The 24,403-nt window shown below is 38.6% G+C and overlaps 1 protein-coding gene across 5 annotated transcripts in view; it reads right to left on the bottom strand.

The window, feature by feature from the left end:
- Window positions 1–1,321: 1,321 nt before the first annotated feature.
- The window catches only part of LOC136864203 (tyrosine-protein phosphatase 99A), a 423,374-nt gene continuing 400,292 nt past the window's right edge, over window positions 1,322–24,403 (bottom strand). For all 5 annotated transcript variants that reach the window (XM_067140883.2, XM_067140882.2, XM_067140884.2 and 2 more), the window contains 2 exons: window positions 24,185–24,320; window positions 1,322–3,103 (listed from right to left, as the gene is read on the bottom strand). In XM_067140883.2, coding sequence (XP_066996984.2) covers window positions 2,897–3,103; window positions 24,185–24,320 — 343 coding nt within the window. In that variant the 3' untranslated portion in view covers window positions 1,322–2,896. The remainder of the gene's footprint in view (window positions 3,104–24,184; window positions 24,321–24,403) is intronic.

The raw sequence follows: 24,403 nt of genomic DNA, 5'->3' as shown, positions 1-24,403 counted from the left end.
TACCGGTTCATACAGTGTGCTTTAGAGTTCAGCAGTTCCTGTCAGTTAATTTATTATGCCTACAAGAGGGATGAATTGGTTTAGTGCTTCCCTGATGTTTCCACTTCACAATAACATCATTAACAGTTCACATGCAACTCCTGTGAAATCTCTCTGACGGGATACCCAAACTTGTGGGTCTCTATAATCATGCTCTGTTCAAACTCGTTCATTTCTCCATGCTGACTCATTCTGAAAAAAATGTGTTGATGATGATGATTATGATGATTCAATGTGCCTGCACTTATATATCCTTGGAAACATAGCTGGACATCCTACAAGGCATGTTCAGTGGGGTTTCCGGAACCTTTTTGGCTACGTAGGTATGATAATGTCATTGATACTAACATACTTTTTCTAAAATTACTCTCCGTTTTTACTGCAGTTGCCATCATCAACCCTGCCTTCATCGTCGTACCCAATCTTCTCATACCACAAGATGTTATCCTCGGTACCGTCAAGTGCATTTGATATGCCACACTTCTTCAAACTCTCTACTATAAATTCTGACATGATCAGGTCACACATAACCTTTACACACTTATGTAACTTTTTTCTACTGGTTTAACATAGTAGTAACACATAGAAGGTTTTCAGTGATGCAATGGTGGGAAATGAAATGAAATGAAATGAAATGGCGTATGGCTTTTAGTGCCGGGAGTGTCCGAGGACAAGTTCGGCTCACCAGATGCAGGTCTTTCGATTTGACACCCGTAGGCGACCTGCGCATCATGATGAGGATGAAATGATGATGAAGACGACACATACACCCAGCCCCCGTGCCAGAGAAATTACCCAATTAAGGTTAAAATTCCCGACCCTGCCGGGAATCGAACCCGGGACCCCTGTGGCCAAAGGCCAGCGCGCTAACCATTTAGCCATGGAGCCGGACGCAATGGTGGGGATAACCTATGGTTAAGAAAGTAATGGCCATAACCTTATTTAAGGTACAGCTCCCAATATTTGCCTGGTGTGAAAATGGGAAACCATGGAAAATAACCTGAAGGGCTGCTGACAGTGGCATTTGAATCCGTCATCTCCCGAATGCAATCTCACAGTAACATAACCCAAACCTCATAGCTGCTTGCGCCATGGTAAGTTAGTACATTCTAACTAAAAGAAATATTAAATTATCATACATTTTTGTAACATCTTGTGTGTAATACTTTCCAGCACATTATTTTACTATGGGTATAAATTATGTCTTCTTAACCTTTTAAACACCAAATAAACTAAGGACTTTGGACTCAAACGGGAAGAACAAGAATGTAAAACCAATACATTTGACAAATAAAGCAATTTTATTATTTTAGCATATGCCAATATTTATGTAGCTTCGTCAGAAGCAACAAACTGTACAAATCTCTACAGATACCTGGACACATTCACAAAGCCCATTCCATGGAATATTTACAAAGAGCTATTTACAGTATAAAACATCTTAAAAGGAAAATTACCAAAAGAAAATCTCATTGGTGGCAATACTTTCCATAACTTTTTAGCACTAATATAAAAAGCTCAATGGTAGTTTTACATAATGAGTTGCATCACATTGAAGGTCTTTGTGTATCAACACTACGAGTATAGTTAAAACATAGGCAGGATTCGAGATTTGGTTTGTGGTGCTTACCTTTAGAATGTTTCTCCTCATTAATTATGCAAATCATAATTAGAGACCACTGACTGCATTTGTACTTGACAACTTCTTTTGTGGAATATTTTAATATTAATGTTGCTTTGTCTTTTGTGTTTATACTTTCTTTAATAAAATATGAAAATTAACTTAAACAACTATAATGACTGCTAGGCTGACATTATTCACACATAATTTATACAAATTAACATTTTAAATAGTAACTGAAGAAGGTAAGAAAAGAAAGACTACATGGCTAACATATTTGACTCAAGGGAAAAGTTTATAAATGTTTACAGCCTTATGTCTACTATGTTGTTGGTCTACAAGACATTAGTACCACTATATTGTCACAATCTAATGCCCTCCTCCCACATGCATAGTTGTAACATGTGGCCAAGACTAGAAGCTATTGGGTTTGTTCTTATGGCCAGAACTGTCCTTTCCATTGTGGTTTTGGTCTTTTCATTAGCTTTCAAAAGTAATTTGAATACGATCCTTGCCACAGTTCGAAAACTGGAAAAATTTCACAAGTCAATATTACACAATTCAATCCCTAAGCTCAAGAGATTTTGTTTAACATTTAGAATAAATGAGATTACAAATACATCTGATAGGGTCATAGGCAAGGATCAGCTGTATGATTTTAAATGAACAACTATACACATATACATTCCTTACACACGGGAAAGTTTCAAAACTGCAAAGATTAGGGCAGTTTTGGCAACAAATAACTAAGGAAGTACAGTCGCTGTACAACAACACCTAATTCTTATTACAGTCAAGTGCACGACTATACCATCATGATGACACAAAGAAAACATAAACGACATTGTGTAACTACTTTTACTGAAGTGTGTAGTGCCCTAACGTCAAGCCTTAAAACGGTTTCAGATTCACAACACAACACAATGCCATCCAAAACACAAAAACCAAAGTGTGGACACAAAGGTATATGTACGTACAAATGCAACACTAAGGTTAAATTCACTGGTAGACACCTAATTCTGCACCACAATGTATTTCACTTCCTTCTCCTCGTCACTAATTCAGGGTGCTATCACAAAGGCCAGTCATCAACCTTGTGCTACATCACATCACAACCAGACACTATGCACACAACAACATGCGTCCTAGCAACAACAACATCAACAACATCATCATTAACATCCAGCACTTTTTGAAAAGGGTCGATCTGTCTGTCTGAAGTTCCACCGCACTGTCTTATGCTGGAGATTCCTGTGGTCCCACGGCAATTTCCAATTCTTCTGGGGAGATTCGTACACTTCCATTACCATTTCCAACAAATCCATTAATGTGGCCATTGGCAGTAAGGTATAAATCTGGTGGCACAGGGGGTGGTGTTGGAACAGCATTACTCACATTACTGGATACTGCATCCAGAGCTTTGTGCAACACCAAATAATTGTCCTGGAACATTTAAATACATGTTTAGTAATGCAGCAATATACTGAAACAACACTACAAGGATTAACTGAATCCAATGATGAAAACTGTCCCAATATACAGAAATTTAATAGCAATTCCTTTTCAGGAAGTATATAGGATATTTTACTTTCTGTAGTAAACACTATTCAAACTTTAAAAGTTGCTTTAGGTTTTTCTTGATTTTGTTGTTAGGGTCTTTTGATATTTTGGAACACTCGTCATCTGTAAAAAATGATTCTATTTTATTATTTTAGCAAATACCCACATACAAATTATCACAATTTATTCAGACATTTTTGAGCAAAAAAAAAAAAAACAAACCACCTCAGTTGAATTCTGAAATGTCACCAAAGACTTAGTTTTACAACTCGACACTCATTTGACTTACCAATATGTATTCTTATAGACATGATACTGTATAGGCTTTTGGGCTTATGCCGTATCAAGAAAATAAGGTGAAATTCTTAACGTTTTGCAGAGCACAGTTCTCTGCAAAATGTTAAGAATTTCACCTTATTTTCTTGACACGGCATAACCCCAAAAGCCTATACAGTATCATGTCTATAAATACGGGCCGTGAAAGCATTAATGGCAATATGTATTCTTGTGTACCCATTAATGAAACTATTAATCTAGTAAACAACAACTTTAACACAGCCATCTTAGTAAGCAAGTAATTAATGAATTCCTGGCCATCCTGAAATTTGGGGTTAAAAAGAAAATATATTTTTCCTTCAACAGTAATATCTAATCAACAGAATGGTCTTCATATCCCTTTCAGATCCTACCCAGATGTTTGTGTTGGTATGATTTACTGTAATCACTAAGAACATTCTGACATGTTTAGCTTCAAAGGTAAGGTTTGTGCAAACTCTGTGATATGCACTAGTTGGTGTTGCACTCTCGTGGAGGACCTATGAACTGTATTACTTCTACTGGCTTTGGCGGTTGTTGTGGCATCCAGTACATCATCATGTAAGTCCGTTCATAAGTACCTTATTTATTTAGATGTTCACATCAAACTTCTAAAATAAGAAAACTAATACCTTTCTAGTACTTTTGGTGCATAGATAAGGCAGTTATAACTTGTTTGTTTAACTGTGGAACTTTGCAACATTTTACCCACACATTTGTGATGGATGGGACTGAAGCATGCTAACCTTATTCTTATTCCTCAAATTAAAAATGGGCCTTGAATGGGAGCATTATTTTGTAAGTATGAGTACAGATTACAGTGTCATTAAAGAATAAATGCTATGTTTATTTAACATATAACATAGTTTTGATTTTACATTAAGCTATATTTACAGAAATATCTTGGCTTAAAGCACACATATGTGAAACAGTTTTTAATTGCTTTCAGGTTTACCAGTAGATTTCTTTGATGACAGTGGTATTGTACAGTGCTTGGAAAATTCAGACCTGGAATTCTCACCTGATGAGGAAGAGTACCGGGCATGTTAGCCGTGCGGTTAGGGGCGCGCGGCTGTGAGCTTGCATCCGGGAGATAGTGGGTTTGAACCCCACTGTTGGCAGCCCTGAAAATGGTTTTCTGTGGTTTCCCAATTTCACACCAGGGAAATGCTGGGGCTGTTCCTTAATTAAGGCCATGGCTGCTTCCTTCCCGCTCCTAGCCCTTTCCTGTCCCATCGCTGTCATAAAACCTATCTGTCGGTGTGACGTAAAGCCAATTGTAAAAAAGATGAGGAAAAGGATGCAACTAATGTTGGTCTAAATACTGAAGTACCATTTAGGGAAGAGCAAAGTTCCGATGATGAAGTGAAGAGCTCATCTCGTCCTCCTGCCAATGGAACCATATGTCAATGGGATGATGGAATAGATTTAATTTGAAGGACATGAAAGTTGTGGTGACCAAATTTGAATGAAAAAGTGCTAATTCATGAAGTAGAGGGATGGGACAAAAAAGGAAAAGAAGTACATAAAAGTACCAGTACCAAACACAGCAAAAAAGGCACGGCATCAACATCTACGATGCCGGATTGAGTGGCTCAGGTAGTTAAGGCGCTGACTTTCTGAGCCAAAGTTAGCAAGTACGATCCTGGCTCAGTCTAGTGGTAATTGAAGGTGCTCAAATACGTCAGCCCTGTGTCGGCAGATTTACAAATTCTGGCACCTCAGAGTTTCCGGAAATAAAAAAGTAGTTTTTTCTTTGCTAGTAGCTTTACGTCGCACCGACATAGATAGGTCTTATGGTGACTGTACCGGGCGGTACACCTCTACACCGTTTATTTAAAAGTTGCGCCAGTTGAAACTCCTCTTCTGGAGGAAGGTTGAACTTTATCTACTCTATTAATTCTCTACTTTCTCAGAAGATGTCACCACGTGGAAAATTTTGAGTTTTTGAACTGTGTCACTTTTGATGTGTTTTTGTTTAGCTTGAAGTAAGAAGTGTGAACTTTCTCTTCTAGAGGACACTACTGAAGATCAACAATAGTGCAACCTAGTGCGGAGTCAAAGAACTATTTTGTTGAAGAAATTTTTATTTCAAATGTTTGTTCTTTGCTAAATTTCTTTCTGTTATTGTTTAAGTTGGCTGTATACCCCTCTCTTTCCCCTTGTTTTGCATGTAGCCAATCCCGAATTTCTTAAATTAATTTCTATCCAATCAGATGTATCTTCCCCCAACTTGAATCGATTGCGGGGTCCTAGCCAATAAAATATTGTGGGCGGGTGTTTTCATTCCCCTAACGCCTAGAACCTTCCACGAGAGGTTATAAACTGCTGATTTTTGGGTCTCCGTGCCACTTCTGTTCCATCTTTCAGTGTATTAAGTACATCGCAGGAGGCGGGTAGCGCCTCTTTCTTCTGCAGCGGTCAACAATAAGGTAATGGCCGATTAATAAATTCTTTCTTTTCTTGCTCAGCAGTTTAACTCTCGGGGCGGGTGCGAAGCGTTCTACCATGTAACCTTTTCCTAAAATGTAACTACTCTTTTCTTCGATTCTCTTGTAAAGCTACATTCTGGGATAGAGAGTGCTAACCCTCTCGAGCTCCCACTCATATTGTTTTGAGGTGAACTTATTTTTCTCAACCTATTCTTCGATAATGTAAAACAAATTGTTCTTTTCTAAGTCACCTCTGTAGTATGGGATTAGCCCTTGCATCAGTGGCCTAAGAACCTAAGTAGGTCTTAAAATCAAAGTGTATTAGGAGTGCAAGTTCGCCTCCTCTCAAATTGTTTTAGAGGTCATTTAATTAACCTGCTTTTCATTTAATAGACCTCAGTAGATTGGGTATTTTACCCCTGTGTTTATGTCCGTTGACGGACAACTTGAAGGTGGAGTTTGGTGTGGCCTGGGAAAGGCTTAAATGAAAGAGCGAGTGGCTCTTTTGGAAACGGAGTGTTGTGTGCCTCGAGGAGGCTTTACTGTGTAATTTGGAGCAAGTGCTCCAGGGTTTGATTGGGGTCTTCTGCCCCTTTGTTAAAATTTGTATATCGGAAAGTTGGGCTAGTTGCTCAAAAATTGTGAACTCAGGGCTCGAAGCCCGAACTCTGTAACCCCTGCAATTGTACATTTCAAATTGTGTTTCGGCTACTAAGTACCTGTTCTTTGTTATTACTTAATATTGAAAAGAAAATATAACCTTGTTAAATTTTACGTTAACTTTGATTCCGTAGTTTGAGACCCATTCACGCCCGCACCTTCTTACACCTCTACCTACCATCAAAACGCGGTAACAAGTGGTAGCAGAGCGTGGTTGAATGGGTCTCAATTTAGCCCCTTTTGACGGCTAAACTCTGTTTTGATCCGAACTCTAACCATTTTCTCAGTTGCTGGAAATTTTTTATTGAGGTTGTTCAAAATTTTTCCGTCATCATGCCCGGCCCTCGCGATGTTCTCCTCCTTAACTATTTGCGCAAAGAGGAGTTGATCTACGAATTAACTATTAGAAACGTGCAATCTGGAGGCACGGTTGCTATCGACACTAACAAACTTAGAGAGTCCCTTGATTTGCCCATTTCCATCCCCAATTTGGGAGAGAAAGAAATTGATGACTCTCTTTCCACGATCGTCGAGAATATTTCTGGGCTAGCATCGGTAGTTAGTTTTTTTGATGAAAATTATCCGTCTCCTAATCAAATTAAGCGTGTGCAAGGCAGACTATATCACTTTTCAAATAGAGTTAATGATCTGTTGTCTCTAAAGGTGAATGACGTTCAGAGGAAGGAAGCTAATACGCTCCTTGAAACTATTTCTGAATTGTCTAGTAAAGTCACTCAATTGTTAACTGGGGAAGTTCCTCCCAAATCTGATCAGCCCACCATAGTGAATGCAGGTAGTGAGGAAGCGCCTCCCAAGGGAGAAGTCAATAGGATAACCGTTGCTGCTCAAACTATCCCGGCCCCATTGGACACCGAATCTGAACGCCGTGCATCGTTGAGTAACATCCGTTCTGAATTAACTTCCTTACCATTGAAACCTTTACCTACTATGTCACCCGGGTTTAGCAGCTTGCCTCATCCATTGGCAATGTTGCTCAGAGGTATTTCTAAGTTTTCTGTTAACACCACCAGTGATGTAATTTCATTTTTAAGATTTCTAGTTGAATTTCAGGATCACGCCCTTGTGTTTTCTCTTTCCCCTTGTCAAATTTTGCAAATTATCTATCCTTATGCTATTGGTGTTCTCTCAGATAAAATAGTAAGAGCTATTGCTGAACAGTCATCTATTGAAGATTTTCACGCACACTTGCTTGCAAATTTCATTCCTGCCCGCGCGAGGTCATCTCTGATTCAGAAATACTATTATCGGGTACAGCGCTTGGATGAAAACTTGGCTGATTTCATACAGGACATTAAGTTTTATACTAGGGTGTTTGCTCTCCACTTCCCTGAGGATCAGATCGTGCAAGCTATTGTTGAAGGGATCTCCCCACCCTACAGGTCATATTTGTGTTTCGCGGCATGCCCGCAAACTTTCTCGGAACTTGAAGCATTGGCCGTCTCAGCGGAAGGAGTTAGATACGCCGATTCCTTGCGTGTCGCGAAAGAACCCCCGCCTTCCTTTAGTAACACTCGGCCTCCACCTCGCCGATCAGTTACCCCTCGTAAATGTTATGCTTGCGGGTCGCCTGACCATCTGCGCAATAAGTGTCCTCTGATCAAGTCTAGTAGGGCAAATAATGGAGCTGGTTCATCACAGGGCTGTTTTAAATGTGGGGCTTTCTCACATATCGCCAAGAATTGTCCCAATTCGAATAGCACCCCCTCCTGCTCAACTTCTGGGGTAACTTCCAACAACAGTCAAAAGTGACTAGTGGCTTCGGCTGAGTCAACTAATCCATCTTCCCAAGGCTCAGCCCCTGGCAAAAAGGTCGAGAATTCAGGGAACGATAAGTCTTCGAATACATCTTTTGAATGCCCCAAAGAGTGTCTTAGGATTGCGGCGGATATCCCCGCACCTGTTCCTTTTCTTAAGATTGAGATAAATAACGAACCTATAACAGCTCTATTAGATTCAGGCAGTGTTTGTTCCATTATTTCGGCTGAATGGTACTCCAAATTGAAATCTGTTTGTAAACTACCTGTCTATGACTCTTCTCCTGTTAAATATGTTTCGGCTAATACATCTCCATTAGAAATTCTAGGTTCTTTACTGGTCAAAATTCGTATTTTTAAGTTTACATGGAAAATCAAACTGTTTGTGGCTAAGCACTTGTCTTGCCCCATCATACTGGGAGCGGACTTTATTTCTCACACTGGTCTTGTGCTCGATCTCCAGTCTAGGTCGTGCACATTCAAATTTGCTTCTAGTTGTAAAATCCCACTATTAACGTGTAATTCTGTGTCATGTTTCTCTATTTCGCCTACCCAGGATGAGATGTTGTTAGACCTTAGACATCTACCTGAGGAGCAGGCTAATAGTATTCGTAAATTATGTCAGTCATTTCCAGAGGTATTCACTGATACTCTTGGTGTTACTGATCTTATTGAATACAAAATTGAGGTCACGGATTCGATTCCTGTCCGTTTTCCACCTTATAGGCTATCTCCACCTAAAATGAAGGCTCTGAAAGAAATCATCGATCAGATGTTGAAGGATGGTATTATTAGGCCCTCTAAGTCGGCGTATTCATCGCCTATTTTTCTAGTCCCGAAACCCCAAGGAGGCTTCAGGCCTGTCATTGATTACAGGGCTCTCAATCGGAAGGTGGTGTTGCAATCTGTGCCCCTTCCTGACCTTCATTCTTGTTTTTCATGGTTTCGTAAGGCCAAGTTCTTCACTATCTTGGACTTGAATCAGGCCTATAATCAAATTCCCCTTGCCGAAGAGTCTAAACACCTTACAGCGTTTGCCACGGACTGGAATTTATACGAATACAACCGCGTGCCTTTCGGGCTCCCCACGGGGGCAGCTGTGCTCACTAGGCTACTAGATAGGGTCTTCTCCGACATCAAATTTGAATACTTATATCACTACTTGGATGATGTCGTCGTGTTTTCGGAGACCTTCGAAGAACATCTAGATCATCTGCGAGAAGTTCTGAATCGCCTTCGTAAGGCTGGGTTAACTGTTAAGTTGTCCAAGGTTGCCTTTGCTAAGCCCTCTATGTCTTTCCTAGGGCATATTGTGTCACCTGATGGTGTAGCAGTCGATCATTCTAGAACACAGGCCATCCGTGATTTTAAACCTCCCAAGGACATTAAAGGCATCGCCAGGTTTATTGGTATGGTGAATTTCTTCAGAAAGTTCATTCCTAACTTTGCTAATAGAGCGGCGCCCTTAAACCTTCTTCGTAGGAAAGGCATCAAATTCGAGTGGGGACCTTCTCAACAAGCCGCTTTTGAAGATCTGAAATTAGCTCTCTGTAATGCCCCTGTCCTTGCTATGCCTGATTTCTCAAAGAAATTCATCGTCCAAACGGACGCGTCGTCGTCAGCTGTAGCTGCAGTCCTTCTTCAAGAGACTGAACTAGGGAGGCGACCCATCGCCTATGCATCTAGGACTTTGTCGGCTCAAGAAGCCAAGTATTCCATCTATGAGCTCGAAGGTTTGGCAGTCTTATTCGCCTTAGAGAAGTTCCGTCTCTATCTGGAACATGTCAAATTCGACCTGGAAACAGATAATCAAGCCTTAAGCTGGGTCTTAGGTAGGCCGCGTCGTACTGGTCGTATAGCCCGTTGGGCCATCCGTATTTCTGCCTTCCAATTTGACGTCAGGCATATCAGAGGTACCGAAAATGTTGTTGCCGATGGACTCAGCCGTATGTTTTCAGACGACGTTGAGAACCATGAACAGGTCGACAGTTCATCACCCCCCGAGTCCATGCTATCTGGTGTTAATGCCATCTTAACAGATGCTCCCATGCTTTTTAGGGACATTAAGAAATACCAACGTGAAGATCCGACGTTGGCTCCGATAATGGAAACCCTTTCTTCTGGGGAACATGTTGTCCCTTATGTTCTGAGGAATGGTGTTTTATGTTGCCCTTCGAGGCAGGACAAGATGATGAAGGTTGTTGTTCCAACGGTTCTTGTACCTATGATCTTCAAGTATTATCATGAGACCCCATTAGGAGGGCATCTTGGAATCTTTAAAACCCGTGAGAAGATTCGTGAAATGTTCATCTGGAAAGGTATGGACGGTGAAATCCGTGAACTTGTAAAAGCTTGTAAATCTTGTTGGCTCAGTAAACCCACCATGTCCACCAAGGTAGGCCTCTTGTCTTCGCATCAAGCATCGCGCCCCATGGAACGCCTGTATATTGATTATGTAGGACCCTTCCCCCAGTCGAAGGGAAATGCCAACAAATTCATCTTTGTATGTGTAGATGGTTTTACCAGATTTTCCTGGTTATTTCCGACTAAGCTGGCTACCGCTCAGTCTACCATTACTTGCTTAAATTCTATTTTTGCTTCTTTTGGTCCGTGCCAATATATTGTATCTGATAATGCTAAGGCTTTTACATCTAATTTATTTCGAAAATTCTGTTTTGACTTGTCCATCTCTCATGTAACTACTTCGGCTTATTACCCTCAACCATCTCTGGCTGAACGGGTTAACCGTAATCTCAGGTCCGCACTGATTGCCTATCATCATGAAGATCATTCCAGGTGGGATACGTCCCTGCATTGGATAGCTTTTGCTTTGAATTCGGCGGTTCATGAATCTCACAAGTTTACTCCAGCTTCTTTGATGTTCAAGTTTGTTCCCAACTCGCCGCTCTCTAACCTCTGGTCTCTGAATGACATTCTACCCGAGACAATAGATCCGAATAACATTAAAGATCTTTGGAAGAAGGCTAAAGCTAATCTTAAGGTGTCTCATGAAAAGGTTAGGGAAAAGTATGATCGTGGACGGAGACCCACCACTTTGAAGGTAGGTGACCAGGTGATGGTCAAGAATTTTGTTCCCGCGGGCAAGCTTGCCCCCAGATTTCATGGGCCTTGTATCATTCTCGATTTTCTTACGCCAGTTACATTGTTAGTAAGCAATCCAGCCACCGAGAGGATATTTAGGGTTCACCTGTCACAGGTGAAACCAGTGTAAATTTTGTGTTAACTTGCTTCATATAATTTGAAAGGAATATGAAGGTTATATTTTTTTTTGAGTTCAACTTTTAAGGCTTTCTGCCCCTTCTATAATATTTTGGTCTTATATGTAATCCTCTTGTAAAACCTTCCCCGATTGTTAAACTGCCATCCTGTCCTTGTCACGGCCATTACCACGCTCCCGTCTCCTGCTCCACTAAATACAGTGGCTGGCTTAGATGAAATGCCATGGATATCGCCACGCCGCTGGCCCCTCAATCTACATGCCTGTGCCCTCAAAAAAAAAAAAAGATGATGGTCCAACACAATTTTGCCGCCGAGCTTGTATGTTTCAGTGCCCCCGCAGCCGCGCAGCACCGTGCAGCAACTGGGGAGGGGGATGGGCCCCCTCCTCTCCAGCGAGGACGACATGTGTACGGCGAGCCGGAGCTCTCCTCCCGGCCAAGGCTGATGTGCGGCGCACGACCTGCTACTGGCCCGCAGCCTGTATATGTTCACCGCGGGCGCGGCGTATTTCAACACCTCTGCTCCCCTCATAGTGCGGGCGAGCGGTATCTCAGGGTACTTGAGGGGTCCGAGCGGCCTCCTTTCGACGCAAGCTGCAACGGCCGGTCTGGCCATCCAACTTAATCTACATCAACTACATGGACAGTCACCATAAGCAATAATTACACTTGGGAATTCAACAACAATATTTGGTGGACATTGCAAAATTTTCTTCACTTTTAAGTAGTAAAAGTTTATCTTCAGAAATTCAAATTCTACAAACATAAAGACTTTCATTCACCTGCAACAACAACATTTTGAAACTGAATTAAGAAATCTTGTAAATGCTCCTGCTATCTATCTTCATATCAACATCATTACTTGGACTTTGTTTCAAACTGATCTCATGCGTCACCCCTGGAGGAACTTTTGGGGGGGGAGGTCTGTACCGGGCGGTACACCTCTACACCGTTTATTTAAAAGTTGCGCCAGTTGAAACTCCTCTTCTGGAGGAAGGTTGAACTTTATCTACTCTATTAATTCTCTACTTTCTCAGAAGATGTCACCACGTGGAAAATTTTGAGTTTTTGAACTGTGTCACTTTTGATGTGTTTTTGTTTAGCTTGAAGTAAGAAGTGTGAACTTTCTCTTCTAGAGGACACTACTGAAGATCAACAATAGTGCAACCTAGTGCGGAGTCAAAGAACTATTTTGTTGAAGAAATTTTTATTTCAAATGTTTGTTCTTTGCTAAATTTCTTTCTGTTATTGTTTAAGTTGGCTGTATACCCCTCTCTTTCCCCTTGTTTTGCATGTAGCCAATCCCGAATTTCTTAAATTAATTTCTATCCAATCAGATGTATCTTCCCCCAACTTGAATCGATTGCGGGGTCCTAGCCAATAAAATATTGTGGGCGGGTGTTTTCATTCCCCTAACGCCTAGAACCTTCCACGAGAGGTTATAAACTGCTGATTTTTGGGTCTCCGTGCCACTTCTGTTCCATCTTTCAGTGTATTAAGTACATCGCAGGAGGCGGGTAGCGCCTCTTTCTTCTGCAGCGGTCAACAATAAGGTAATGGCCGATTAATAAATTCTTTCTTTTCTTGCTCAGCAGTTTAACTCTCGGGGCGGGTGCGAAGCGTTCTACCATGTAACCTTTTCCTAAAATGTAACTACTCTTTTCTTCGATTCTCTTGTAAAGCTACATTCTGGGATAGAGAGTGCTAACCCTCTCGAGCTCCCACTCATATTGTTTTGAGGTGAACTTATTTTTCTCAACCTATTCTTCGATAATGTAAAACAAATTGTTCTTTTCTAAGTCACCTCTGTAGTATGGGATTAGCCCTTGCATCAGTGGCCTAAGAACCTAAGTAGGTCTTAAAATCAAAGTGTATTAGGAGTGCAAGTTCGCCTCCTCTCAAATTGTTTTAGAGGTCATTTAATTAACCTGCTTTTCATTTAATAGACCTCAGTAGATTGGGTATTTTACCCCTGTGTTTATGTCCGTTGACGGACAACTTGAAGGTGGAGTTTGGTGTGGCCTGGGAAAGGCTTAAATGAAAGAGCGAGTGGCTCTTTTGGAAACGGAGTGTTGTGTGCCTCGAGGAGGCTTTACTGTGTAATTTGGAGCAAGTGCTCCAGGGTTTGATTGGGGTCTTCTGCCCCTTTGTTAAAATTTGTATATCGGAAAGTTGGGCTAGTTGCTCAAAAATTGTGAACTCAGGGCTCGAAGCCCGAACTCTGTAACCCCTGCAATTGTACATTTCAAATTGTGTTTCGGCTACTAAGTACCTGTTCTTTGTTATTACTTAATATTGAAAAGAAAATATAACCTTGTTAAATTTTACGTTAACTTTGATTCCGTAGTTTGAGACCCATTCACGCCCGCACCTTCTTACACCTCTACCTACCATCAAAACGCGGTAACAGTGACGAAGGGATCGGAAAGGCCTAGGAGTGGGAAGGAAGCGGCCGTGGCCTTAATTAAGGAACAGCCCCAGCATTTGCCTGATGTGAAAATGGGAGACCATGGAAAACCATTTTCAGGGCTGCCGACAGTGGGGTTCAAACCAACTATCTCCTGGATGCAAGCTCACAGCAGCGCTCCCCTAACCGCATGGCCAAGTCACCCGGCAAAAAAGTAGTTAGTAGGACGTAAAAAATCATCATCAACATCATCATCATCAAGAGATTCAATTCTTAAAAAAGAATTTATTAAATAGATCTACCTATTCAAGACTTGTCATGCTAATTATATTAACAGTCATTTAAAATATTAGGGCATGTTTCTGCCTTTAATTTTGGTCATCTTCAGCTATACAGTAATCAAAACTGATATAAACAATTTAAAAAAGTGAAACATCATTTATAACAATGCACTATTAAAAATATCCATAGTAAAAAAACACATGTTAATGTTACAATAAAATGAGTGTTCACGCTTTAGACATTGCTCAATGGTTTAGGGGTTTGAGAGTGTTCTTGTAATTTCTTCATTGGAAAGCAAATAAAACACCGTGAAAATGCCACTCTACTATTTCTGACATATGTTATAGTGAATGCCAGTTATATATAACTGGAAGCATTACACTTGTTTTGGAATGCAGACACTTATATGTGGAACTATATTTGATTATGTTGTCAATTTGGAACCTGATAATGTGTTGTTAAACTGGACAAACTCGTGAAAGTCTTCTTAAATCTTATCAAAATCTAGAATGAAAAGAAAAATGGAAGATAAATATTCTAAAATCTCTACGACGGCTAATGTGAATTCGAAGAAACATGAAAAGATAAATCTGATCACTAAAATTGATATAAACAATTTAAAAAAGTGAAACATCATTTATAATGATAAACTATTAAAAACATACATAGCAAAAAAAAAACACATGTTAATGTTACAATACAATGAGTGTTCACTCTTTAGATATTGCTCAATGGTTTATGGGTTTTAGAGTGTTCTCGTCTTCCAGCATTTTATGTTATTGTTGTCAAGTTGTCTAATTGAGTGCACGCTGTTACTTGCCTTAAGCTGTTACTGGTGAGGGGACGCATGTGTGAATGGGAAGTAGGAGCAACCAGAATGGAGGAAGTGGCTTGTTTGATGCGTGTTGCAAATATTTTATTCGTCTGTTGATGATTACTGCTGTTTGTCAATTCTTCAAATAAAATATTTTTCCTTTTTATTGTTTCATTGAGGTTGTGCTTTTGATCTATATGCACGTGTAAACTTTCCAGAATATTTAGGCATTTTCCTTTACTAGCTGCTTGGATGATTTTCATGTCCTCATTCATGGTGAATTTATGATGGCATTCCTTCACATGTGTGTTCATTGCTGAAAACCTTTTATATTTGCAAGCATTTACGTCCTTGTAACATACAGCAAAGGACCTGCCAGTTTGGCCCACATAAGTGGCATCATATTTGGCGCATTTTAATTTATAAACACTGGATTGCATATATTTATTGTTTTGTTTCTATTAATGGTGTGGGTGTTGTAGAATATTTGGGCATTGGTGTTGCTAGTTTTAAATGAGATATTAAAGTTACGTTTCCTGAACATTTTGTGCATGTTATTACGGTTGTAAGTGTAAGTAATGTATTCTTTTTTTTCTCTTTTGAGTCTTTAATTAGCATGGTGAGTGATTTCATCTTTATTTTGTTGATCTTGTTAACATATTCCGTATTGTATCCATTGTTGATAGCAATCAAGAGTATGTGATTGATTTCTTTCTTATAATCTTTGCCTGAAACGGGATGTTAATTGCTCTATGAATCATGCTGTAGAAAGCCACTTTTTTGCGTGTGGCTGGGTGTAGAGAATCCTTTCTGATAATGTTAACTGTCTGGGTGGGCTTTCTGTATATACTGAACTTGAGGGATTCCTTATTACTGGTGATAAGTGAGGTCAAGGAAGTTGATTGCTTTATTAATTTCACGTTTGTGCATTAATTTATATATGGACTTGTAGAGTTGAAGTTGATCTAAAACAGTTTTACTGCAGGTTTCTCGTTGGTCTATTAAGACAAAAATATCAACAACATACCTTGTTCAATGATGTATGTCTTTAATATTGTTAATTATATTTGTGTTTTCTAAATTGTAAATGAAAATCTCTGCCAATATGCCTGAAGTGGGTGAACCCATTTGCAAACCTTCCTGTTGATAGATGTTATTGTTCAAGCTCAAAATATTGTTATCTAATACAATCTAATACAAATACAAATGTTTAAGAATGCCTCTATTTCAAGTTTCCTTAAATTGCTCTGTTTATTTAAATTATTTTTGATTAGATTTATGGTTTCTGCTGCTGGAATGTTAGCATACATGTTGTTGATGTCATAAGAGTTGATTGTATGGAAGGGATTTGGCTTAAGGTTCTTAGTAATACTACAAATGTCTATGGGATTCCTGATAGATGTTTTGTTCAAAAACTTATGTTTGGCAAGAAATCTTTGAATGAGCTGAGAAATTTTGAGGGGGGGATGGCTTTTTAAAAATTGCTGATTTGTCAAATGGGAATATCCTTTTTGTTTTCTTTCTCAGGTAATTTATACATTTTTTTTTCAAAAATAGTTTCGACAGACTGAAGAACCTAACAGTTATAAATTACCTGAGTCGAAACTTAGGCATTGCACCTAGTCGCATTTCTTTTCACGTATAATTTAAACAAACCAATCACTGAACCTGAGAATTATTACATTTTAAAGAACAGCATGATGTGCCTGCTCTTGGCAAATGCTGGAGAGTGACAGGCATGGCATGTTATGGTTCAAGCATAGCTTGGGTAGTTGATGCAGGTAATTCGAACAACTTACGTGAACTAAAAATAGTTATTTACAAGTTGTTTTACGTCGCACCGACACAGATGGGACAGGAAAGGGCTAGGAGTGGGAAGGAAGCAGCCGTGGCCTTAATTAAGGTACAGCTGCAGCATTTGCCTGGTGTGAAAATGGGAAACCACGGAAAACCACCTTCAGGGCTGCCGACAGTGGGGTTCGAACCCACTATCTCCTGAATACTGGACGCACTTAAGCGACTGCAGCTATCGAGCTCGGTAAAAAAGTATATAATCAATCAAATAAGATATATCGTACCATGGCCGAACAAACATTGCAGAATTCCAATGAGATCCATTGAGAAAGACTTATTTCTGTTGTTGCAGTGATTTAAAACTCCGCTAAACACCAATTGAAATAAAATATGTTGAAGTTATAGCTAAAAAAATATTTTACAATGACTTGTGTAGGGACATAACCACTGTATTTGAAACACTGCTACATTGCATTGTGCAAAGAATGTGTGCAAAAGCACGCTAGTGCCATGAAACAGCCTGCATTCACAAACTACCACGTGTCTGCCAGTACGTGTTGGCATGATAAAAAAAAGATTCTTTTAAAGTCAGATACATAAATATTTGTATAGTCATGGGCAAGTGAATCCAGCTCAGAGGGGTTTCCATGAACAAAAAAAAATGTTGATGTGCAAATTTTGTGAGGAAAGGCTAGAGTTCCAAAGGGGACCGTGATGAAACAAACTGCCAGTGGTAATGACAAGCGGAGCAAACAGAAGGGATTATTGGAGCGGCAGTAATCCATGGGAGAATCGCTCACACAGGCAAAGAAGAAAAAAGAAGATAGAAATGAATTTATTACAGATACAACTGAGGCATTCTTGAGTACTGTTATTTGTGAAATGTCTTTCATTCCAGCACAGAACTTGTTTTGCCAGTCATAAGTATGAATTGTTACATTTTCAGATTCTGTGCCAGCAGGAATAATAGCGCTAGAAACCTGATGACTTTTACGGGCGACATTAATTGCATCTTCAATAACTTCACATTAATTTTTCCGGACTTCTCTCTTGAAACAACCAAAATACAAATCAGGTTGAAATTTCATGTGTCCCACTGGCAAAAATTAAATTTTGCAACCGCTGATCTTTCCTGTCATAACTCTCCACATGAGGTATTTTATTAAGATGATGTTTTTATTTTGCCCAAGTCCGTTATCAGCATGGAATTTTAAATGTTCCTCAACTACTGAAATTTTTTTCAAGAAGTTATGTACGGGGGGATAAGACAGTATTTACTCCTTTACCTGCAATACAAGCTTCTGGAATAATGTACAAAAGAAATTTGTTAAGTGGTTCAAACGCTACACCAAAGAGATCGACTTTGTAGCCTGTAAGAAAGAAAATGGGTCCAACTTGTTGCGGATCGTATGGTAAGTGCACCTGTTGAGCAAAATCAAAACTGTAATGCATTGTGCCTTTGTATGTGTTACAGCTATGTGGCCCAAGAGACAATGGAGTTTTCAGTTGTGTAATCCCTTGTTTAAAATTGTCTATGGTGTTTTTATAAGCAGTCCACTCTGCTTGGACGTGATTACGATGTTGTATAGCCTTCTCCATCAGATTTCTTTTTTCCTCCTCATCCATAATCAACAGTTTCGCTATTACAGTTTGATTGCTTCTACAAGTAATACGAAGATCAGTCTTGGGTTTCTGAACTACTATGTTACTGCAAAATGTACCCCAGATGGGATACCTGGACGAGAGTGATACAGGAATTCTCTCTAATGATTTACAACTGTCGGAGTATAATATATGAAAGTACTTCTTAGACATGTTGGTTGGGAGAAGCATGAGATCAAGTCTTCGTTTTGTAGGGATCCGGCCTGGCATGACAAATGCATTTTGTTCACTGAAATTTTTCATAAAGTCGTCTGCATGTTTACGATCATCAAAAGGAATAGATTTTATCTGAGAAGTCTTTAATACGTTTTGGTGAATTTTAGGCTGTACCCCTTCTTTCTTGAAATGTTCCTTTAAATTTTTTAGCCTCTTAGAGCCAAAAGCGAATACAAATTGAAAGAACGACTGACACACCTCCTGCCCTCTGAAGTGATAAATGTGTAAGTTTCTTTCCTGTCATAATTTTTTTCTCTTAGTAGCTGTTGTCACTGGCTGGTTTCGTACTAAAGCATTCATTGCACATTTCTCCACCGTATGAAATACAGGGACAGACAGCATCGGTATCGAAAATGTTTGGAGCAGACAGGATGTTTATGAAACCTATTACCTTTATTAAAAGTGCTCAGCTAGGGTTTATCTATCTATCTATATATATAAAATAACAAGTCCTGACTGACTGACCGACTGATTCCATCATCGTCGAGCCAAAACTACTGGACATAATGAAATGAAATTCTGAGGATACATTTATAGTAATATGTAGGTGCTCGCTAAGGGAGGATTTTTGGATATTCTGATGCAAAGGGGGTGAAAATGGGGGTGAAATTTTGAAATGAGTGTATCTATATCTCAAAACTTTAAAAGTTCACAGATGTAAAAATTGGTATTTGGAATCTCCTTTTAAAAAAAAAGAAACACGTATTTTTTTAGTTTTGGAAAATCCCAATAGGAGGGGTGAAAAAGGGGTTGAATGCCTTTAATGAGGATACTTAAATCTCAGAAACTGAAGATATTACAGACCTGAAAATTGGTATTTGGGATCTCCTTTAAAAGTAAAGTACCACGTATTTTTTGTTTTTGGAAAATCCAATTAATGGGGGGTAAAAAGAGGGGGAGGTTAATTTTTAAAATGAGTGTATCTATATCTCAAAACTTTTAAGCTTTACAGATAAAAATTGGTATTTAGAATCCCATTTAAAAATAGAGAAGCACGTATTTTTTGTTTTTGGAAAATCCCAATAGGAAGGGTGAAAAAGGGAGAAAAAGGGTGAAAAAGAGTTGAATGCCTTTAATGAGGATACTAATATCTCAGAAACTGAAGATATTACAGACCAGAAAATTGGTACTTGGGATCTCCTTTGAAAATAAACACATATTTTATTTTTGGAAAATCTAATTAATGGGGGGTTAAACATGAGTGACAAATTGGGTAGAATTTTTAGAAAGACACTATCTCAAGTATATTTGAGAAACGTAAAATGTTACAGACGTAAAAATTGGTATTTGGAATCTCCTGTAAAAGTAAAGGAACATACATGATTTGTTTTTGGAAACTCCACTTAAGGGGAACTAAAAAGGGGGTGAAATTTTAAAATGAGCATTATTACAGTGTATCTCAAAAACTTAATGTTACCGAAGTGAAAAATAGTATTTTTTAATATCTCTATTAAAAAATAAAGGAACATGTAGTTTTGTTTTCTGAAAAAACCACGTGGGTGGAGGGGTAAAAGTGACTGAAAATGGGGGTTGAATTCTTTTAATTAGGGTACTGATATCTCAAAAGCTGAATATGTTACAGACGTGAAATTTGGTATTTGGAATCTCCTTTAAAAATAAAGAAATACATATTTTTTGTTTTCGGAAATCCACCTGGGGTGGGGATTGAAAAATTAGTTGAAATATTTGTACGAGGATACTATTATCTCAAAAAGGAAAGATTTTGCATAATAATATTGATATTTGGAATCTGCTTTAAAATTAAAGAAACACGTACTCTTGGAAAACCCAATGAAGGAGGGGGTGGGGAGGTGAAATAATTGAATTAATTGTGAGGATACTTACATCTAATAAAAACTAATGTTGTTACAGACGTGAAAATTGGTATTTGGATCTCCTTTAAAAACAAAGAAAAAAGCGTTTTTTGGGGGAAATCATCTTGGGGGCAGGAGTGAAAAGGAGTTGAATTCCTTTTATGAGGACACATCTCTCAAAAACTGAAGATGTTAGAGTCATGATAATTGGTATTTTGAAGATCCGTTACTATTAATGAAACAAGTATTTTTTAGCGGGAAATTCACTTAAGGGGGGAGGAAGTGTAAACGGAAGTGAAAAAAAAAAAGTGAATTAATTTTATGGGGATACTTATATCTCAGAACTGAAGGTAACAGATGTGAACATTGGTATTTGGAATCTCCTTTCAACATAAGGAAACGCCTTCTTTTCTTGGGGGGAAGGTAAATCAACTTAACGGCGGTGGGGTGAAAAAGGAGTTGAGACCAACTGATTTCACTGTTCATAATGTACTTATTCTGATCATAAGCTGATCATTTTTAATCTTTCCTGGGTTCATTTTCCAGAACCAGTTTTCCTTTGGAGAACATAAAGTTAGATTACAGTAGATTCTCCTGGCATATAAATAAAAAATTAAACACATTTGAAATAAAAGATGGGAATGATACTGACCGTTCAATTGTTCACCTCTATAATAAGGTCAATAATGCACGGAAGTATATAATTCGTGTCGCCAGGAATTTTGCGCACTTGCCTACGCGCGACGATGGTGCTGGTCACATTGTCAGCAATGTCAATGGCAGCAGATGTAATTTAATGCCAAGTAGCGGTCTTGCATCTTGCTGTGGGGTCCAGAACATCAATATTATTATTAATAATAATAATGTTCTGGACCGTCATTAAAATGTGTGGACCTCGCTGGAAACTGGTCCTGGCTCGGTAATGACTATGATTGCAGTCCGGCATCGGGTTCAGTACCACGAAGGCACCCAAGATAACACCACGCTGGATCTCCTCAAGGATTTGATCCATATTAAAAATACTTATCGGGAAAGATGGCAAAGATTTAGGGACCCAACTGACTGGGTGGAATACCTGGACCTATACCGGGAAGTACGAAATTGAATGCTGGAAAGAAAGATTGAAAAATTGGAGGAACATTGCCGCAATCTCCCAGAAAACGAGTCAGATCACGAATTTTGGCGGATTATCCATAAAATATTAAGCATTCAATTATAAATTTCATTATAATACCATAGCGAAGCATGGGTACCTTGCTAGTTATTTATATAAAATAACTTGTCCTGACTGACTGATTGACTGATTCATCATCACTGAGCCAAAACTACTGGACATAAAGAAATGAAATTTTGGAGATACATTTATATTAGGGTATAGGTGCTCACTAAGGGAGGATTTTTTGATATACCGTTGCTAAGGGGTTAGAAAGGGTGGTGGATTTTAAAAATAAGAATATCTATTACTCAAAAAAATAAAAGTTTACAGATGTAAAAATTGGTATTTGGAATCTCCTTTAAAAATAAAGTAACATGTATTTTTTTGTTTTCAGAAAATCCTATTCAAGGGGCTGAAAAATGGGAGAAGAATGGTTGAACACCTTTTATATCTCTAAAACTGAGGATGTTACAGACATGAAAATTGGTATTTGGAACCTCCTCGGAAAATAAAGAAACACAAATTTTTGTGTTTTTGGATAATCTGATGAATAGGGGCTGAAAAGGAGTGACAAACGGGGTGAATTTAAAAAAAGACTATATCTGCAAATTATCTCAGACAGGTAACATTACAGATTTGAAAACTGGTTTTTGGAATTTCCTGTAAAAGTAGAGAAACATAAATATATTTTTCAAAAAATCCACTTTAGGCGAACTGAAAAAGGGGGGCGAATTTTTATAATTAGCATATCTACAGTATATCTCACAAACTTAAGATGTTGCAGATGTAAAAACTGGTGTGTGGAATCTCCTTTAAAAATAAGGAAACAAGTATTCTTTTGTTTTTGGAAAAACCCTTTTGGGGGGGGGGGAAACACACACGCACGCACGCACGCACGCACGCACGCACGCACACACACACACCAAAAAAAATCTAATGTTACAAACGTTAAAACTGGTATTTGGAATCTCCTTTGAAAATAAAGAAATACGCACTTTCAGGGGGGGGGGGTAATCAACTTGGTAGGGGAGATAACGGAGATGAATTCCTTCTGCGAGGATACATGTATCTCAAAAACTGAAGATGTTACAGTCATGATCATTCGTATTTGGAAGCTCTTTTAAAGAAACAAGTATTTATTTTTGGAAAATTCACTTGAGCGTGAAAGGAAGTGAAAAAAATTGAATTCTTTTTCTGGAGTAACTTATATCTCAAAACTGAAGGTTACAGACGTGGAAATTGGTATTCGGAATCTCCTTTAAAAATAAAGAAACGTGTATTTTTGTTTTAGGAAAATACACTTAAATGGGGGTGGATTCAACTGTCACGGGTGAAGAAACCTGGGCGTTCCACTTTACACCTGAAACCACACCCTCTTCGCCAAAGCCGCGGTAATTCAAGCAAACACAGTCTGCCGGTAAAGTCATGACAACTGTGTCTTGGGATCGAAAAGGGGTATTGTTGGTCGACTTTATGGTGGCGAGCTGATATGACATGGGCATACAAAAACTGTTACAGCGTCTACAAAAATGCATCGACCAAAATGGTGATTATGTAGAAAAAAAGCTAAATGTTCAAGCTGTAAATAATGTAAAGCATTATAGAAATATACAGGTCTATGTATTTATACAAAAATAGGAGACCTTATTTTTGGGATTACCTTCGTACTTTCTTTCATATATCGTATCTTGAAACAGATTTTTAATATTTGATTTCATGAACCAATTTTGTGTTGTTTGTTTAGTCCATTGTTAGAGATTTACATTTTTAGTTTGTGTACGAATTTGGTTCCTATTTCAAAGAAATATACATTGGATACAAAAATATTGCTATCATAGTAATATTTTCCACTCATCCTTGCCTCCTTTCCTTCAAGCAATTAAATATGTATATTAAATGGTGGACAGTAGTAAAACGTTACCCAGATCTGGAGTGTATCTTTATACCACCACAAAATCAATGATTTCTTTAAAATCCGCTTAAATAAAGTATTTAAATCCTTTAAAATTTACTTGTATGGAAACATAATAAACACCAAAATATATGGTAACAATGAATCCTGCTAATTTATGTTAAAACAATATGAAAAAGTTGGTACAAAATTACCCCAAAAGTAGAATGAATGACATACCACAACAATATTAAACTTGACAGCCGACTGAATATCCAGACTGGATTTTTAAAGACTGAGATGCCTGAACATTATCAGTTAGGTTTAACTGGGTAAAACAGACCAGAAAAAGGATATAGCAAGGGAATAATACGGAGAATCTAGCAAGAAGTTCTATAAGGCATGTAATATGTTGTTATAAGGAGGGGACATTATTACGCTGTGCTGGGCTAGAAAAAGAGGCAGATAACATTAAACAAGTAGCTTCTACACTGAAATTTTACTCACCTGTGACCTCCAGATTCCTGGACGTTTGTTATGATAAAGTTTCGCATACATATAGACGTCAACATGATTCTCATATTCTAGCTGCTTACTTAAGGTAGTCAAGCAACAAAATGTGGCAGCTTCTGTACCTCCAAACCTGCAAATAATATAATAAACGAGATTCAACATACTGCTTCTTTGGGGTATGTCATTGCAGGCAAAGTTTGAAACAATAAAATA

The sequence above is a fragment of the Anabrus simplex genome, chromosome 2 (assembly GCF_040414725.1).
Source record: "Anabrus simplex isolate iqAnaSimp1 chromosome 2, ASM4041472v1, whole genome shotgun sequence".
In the NCBI taxonomy this organism is placed as follows: Eukaryota; Metazoa; Arthropoda; class Insecta; order Orthoptera; family Tettigoniidae; genus Anabrus; species Anabrus simplex.
The sequence above is the reverse complement of the archived record's forward strand: the minus strand, read 5'-3'. Positions and strand labels throughout refer to the sequence as shown.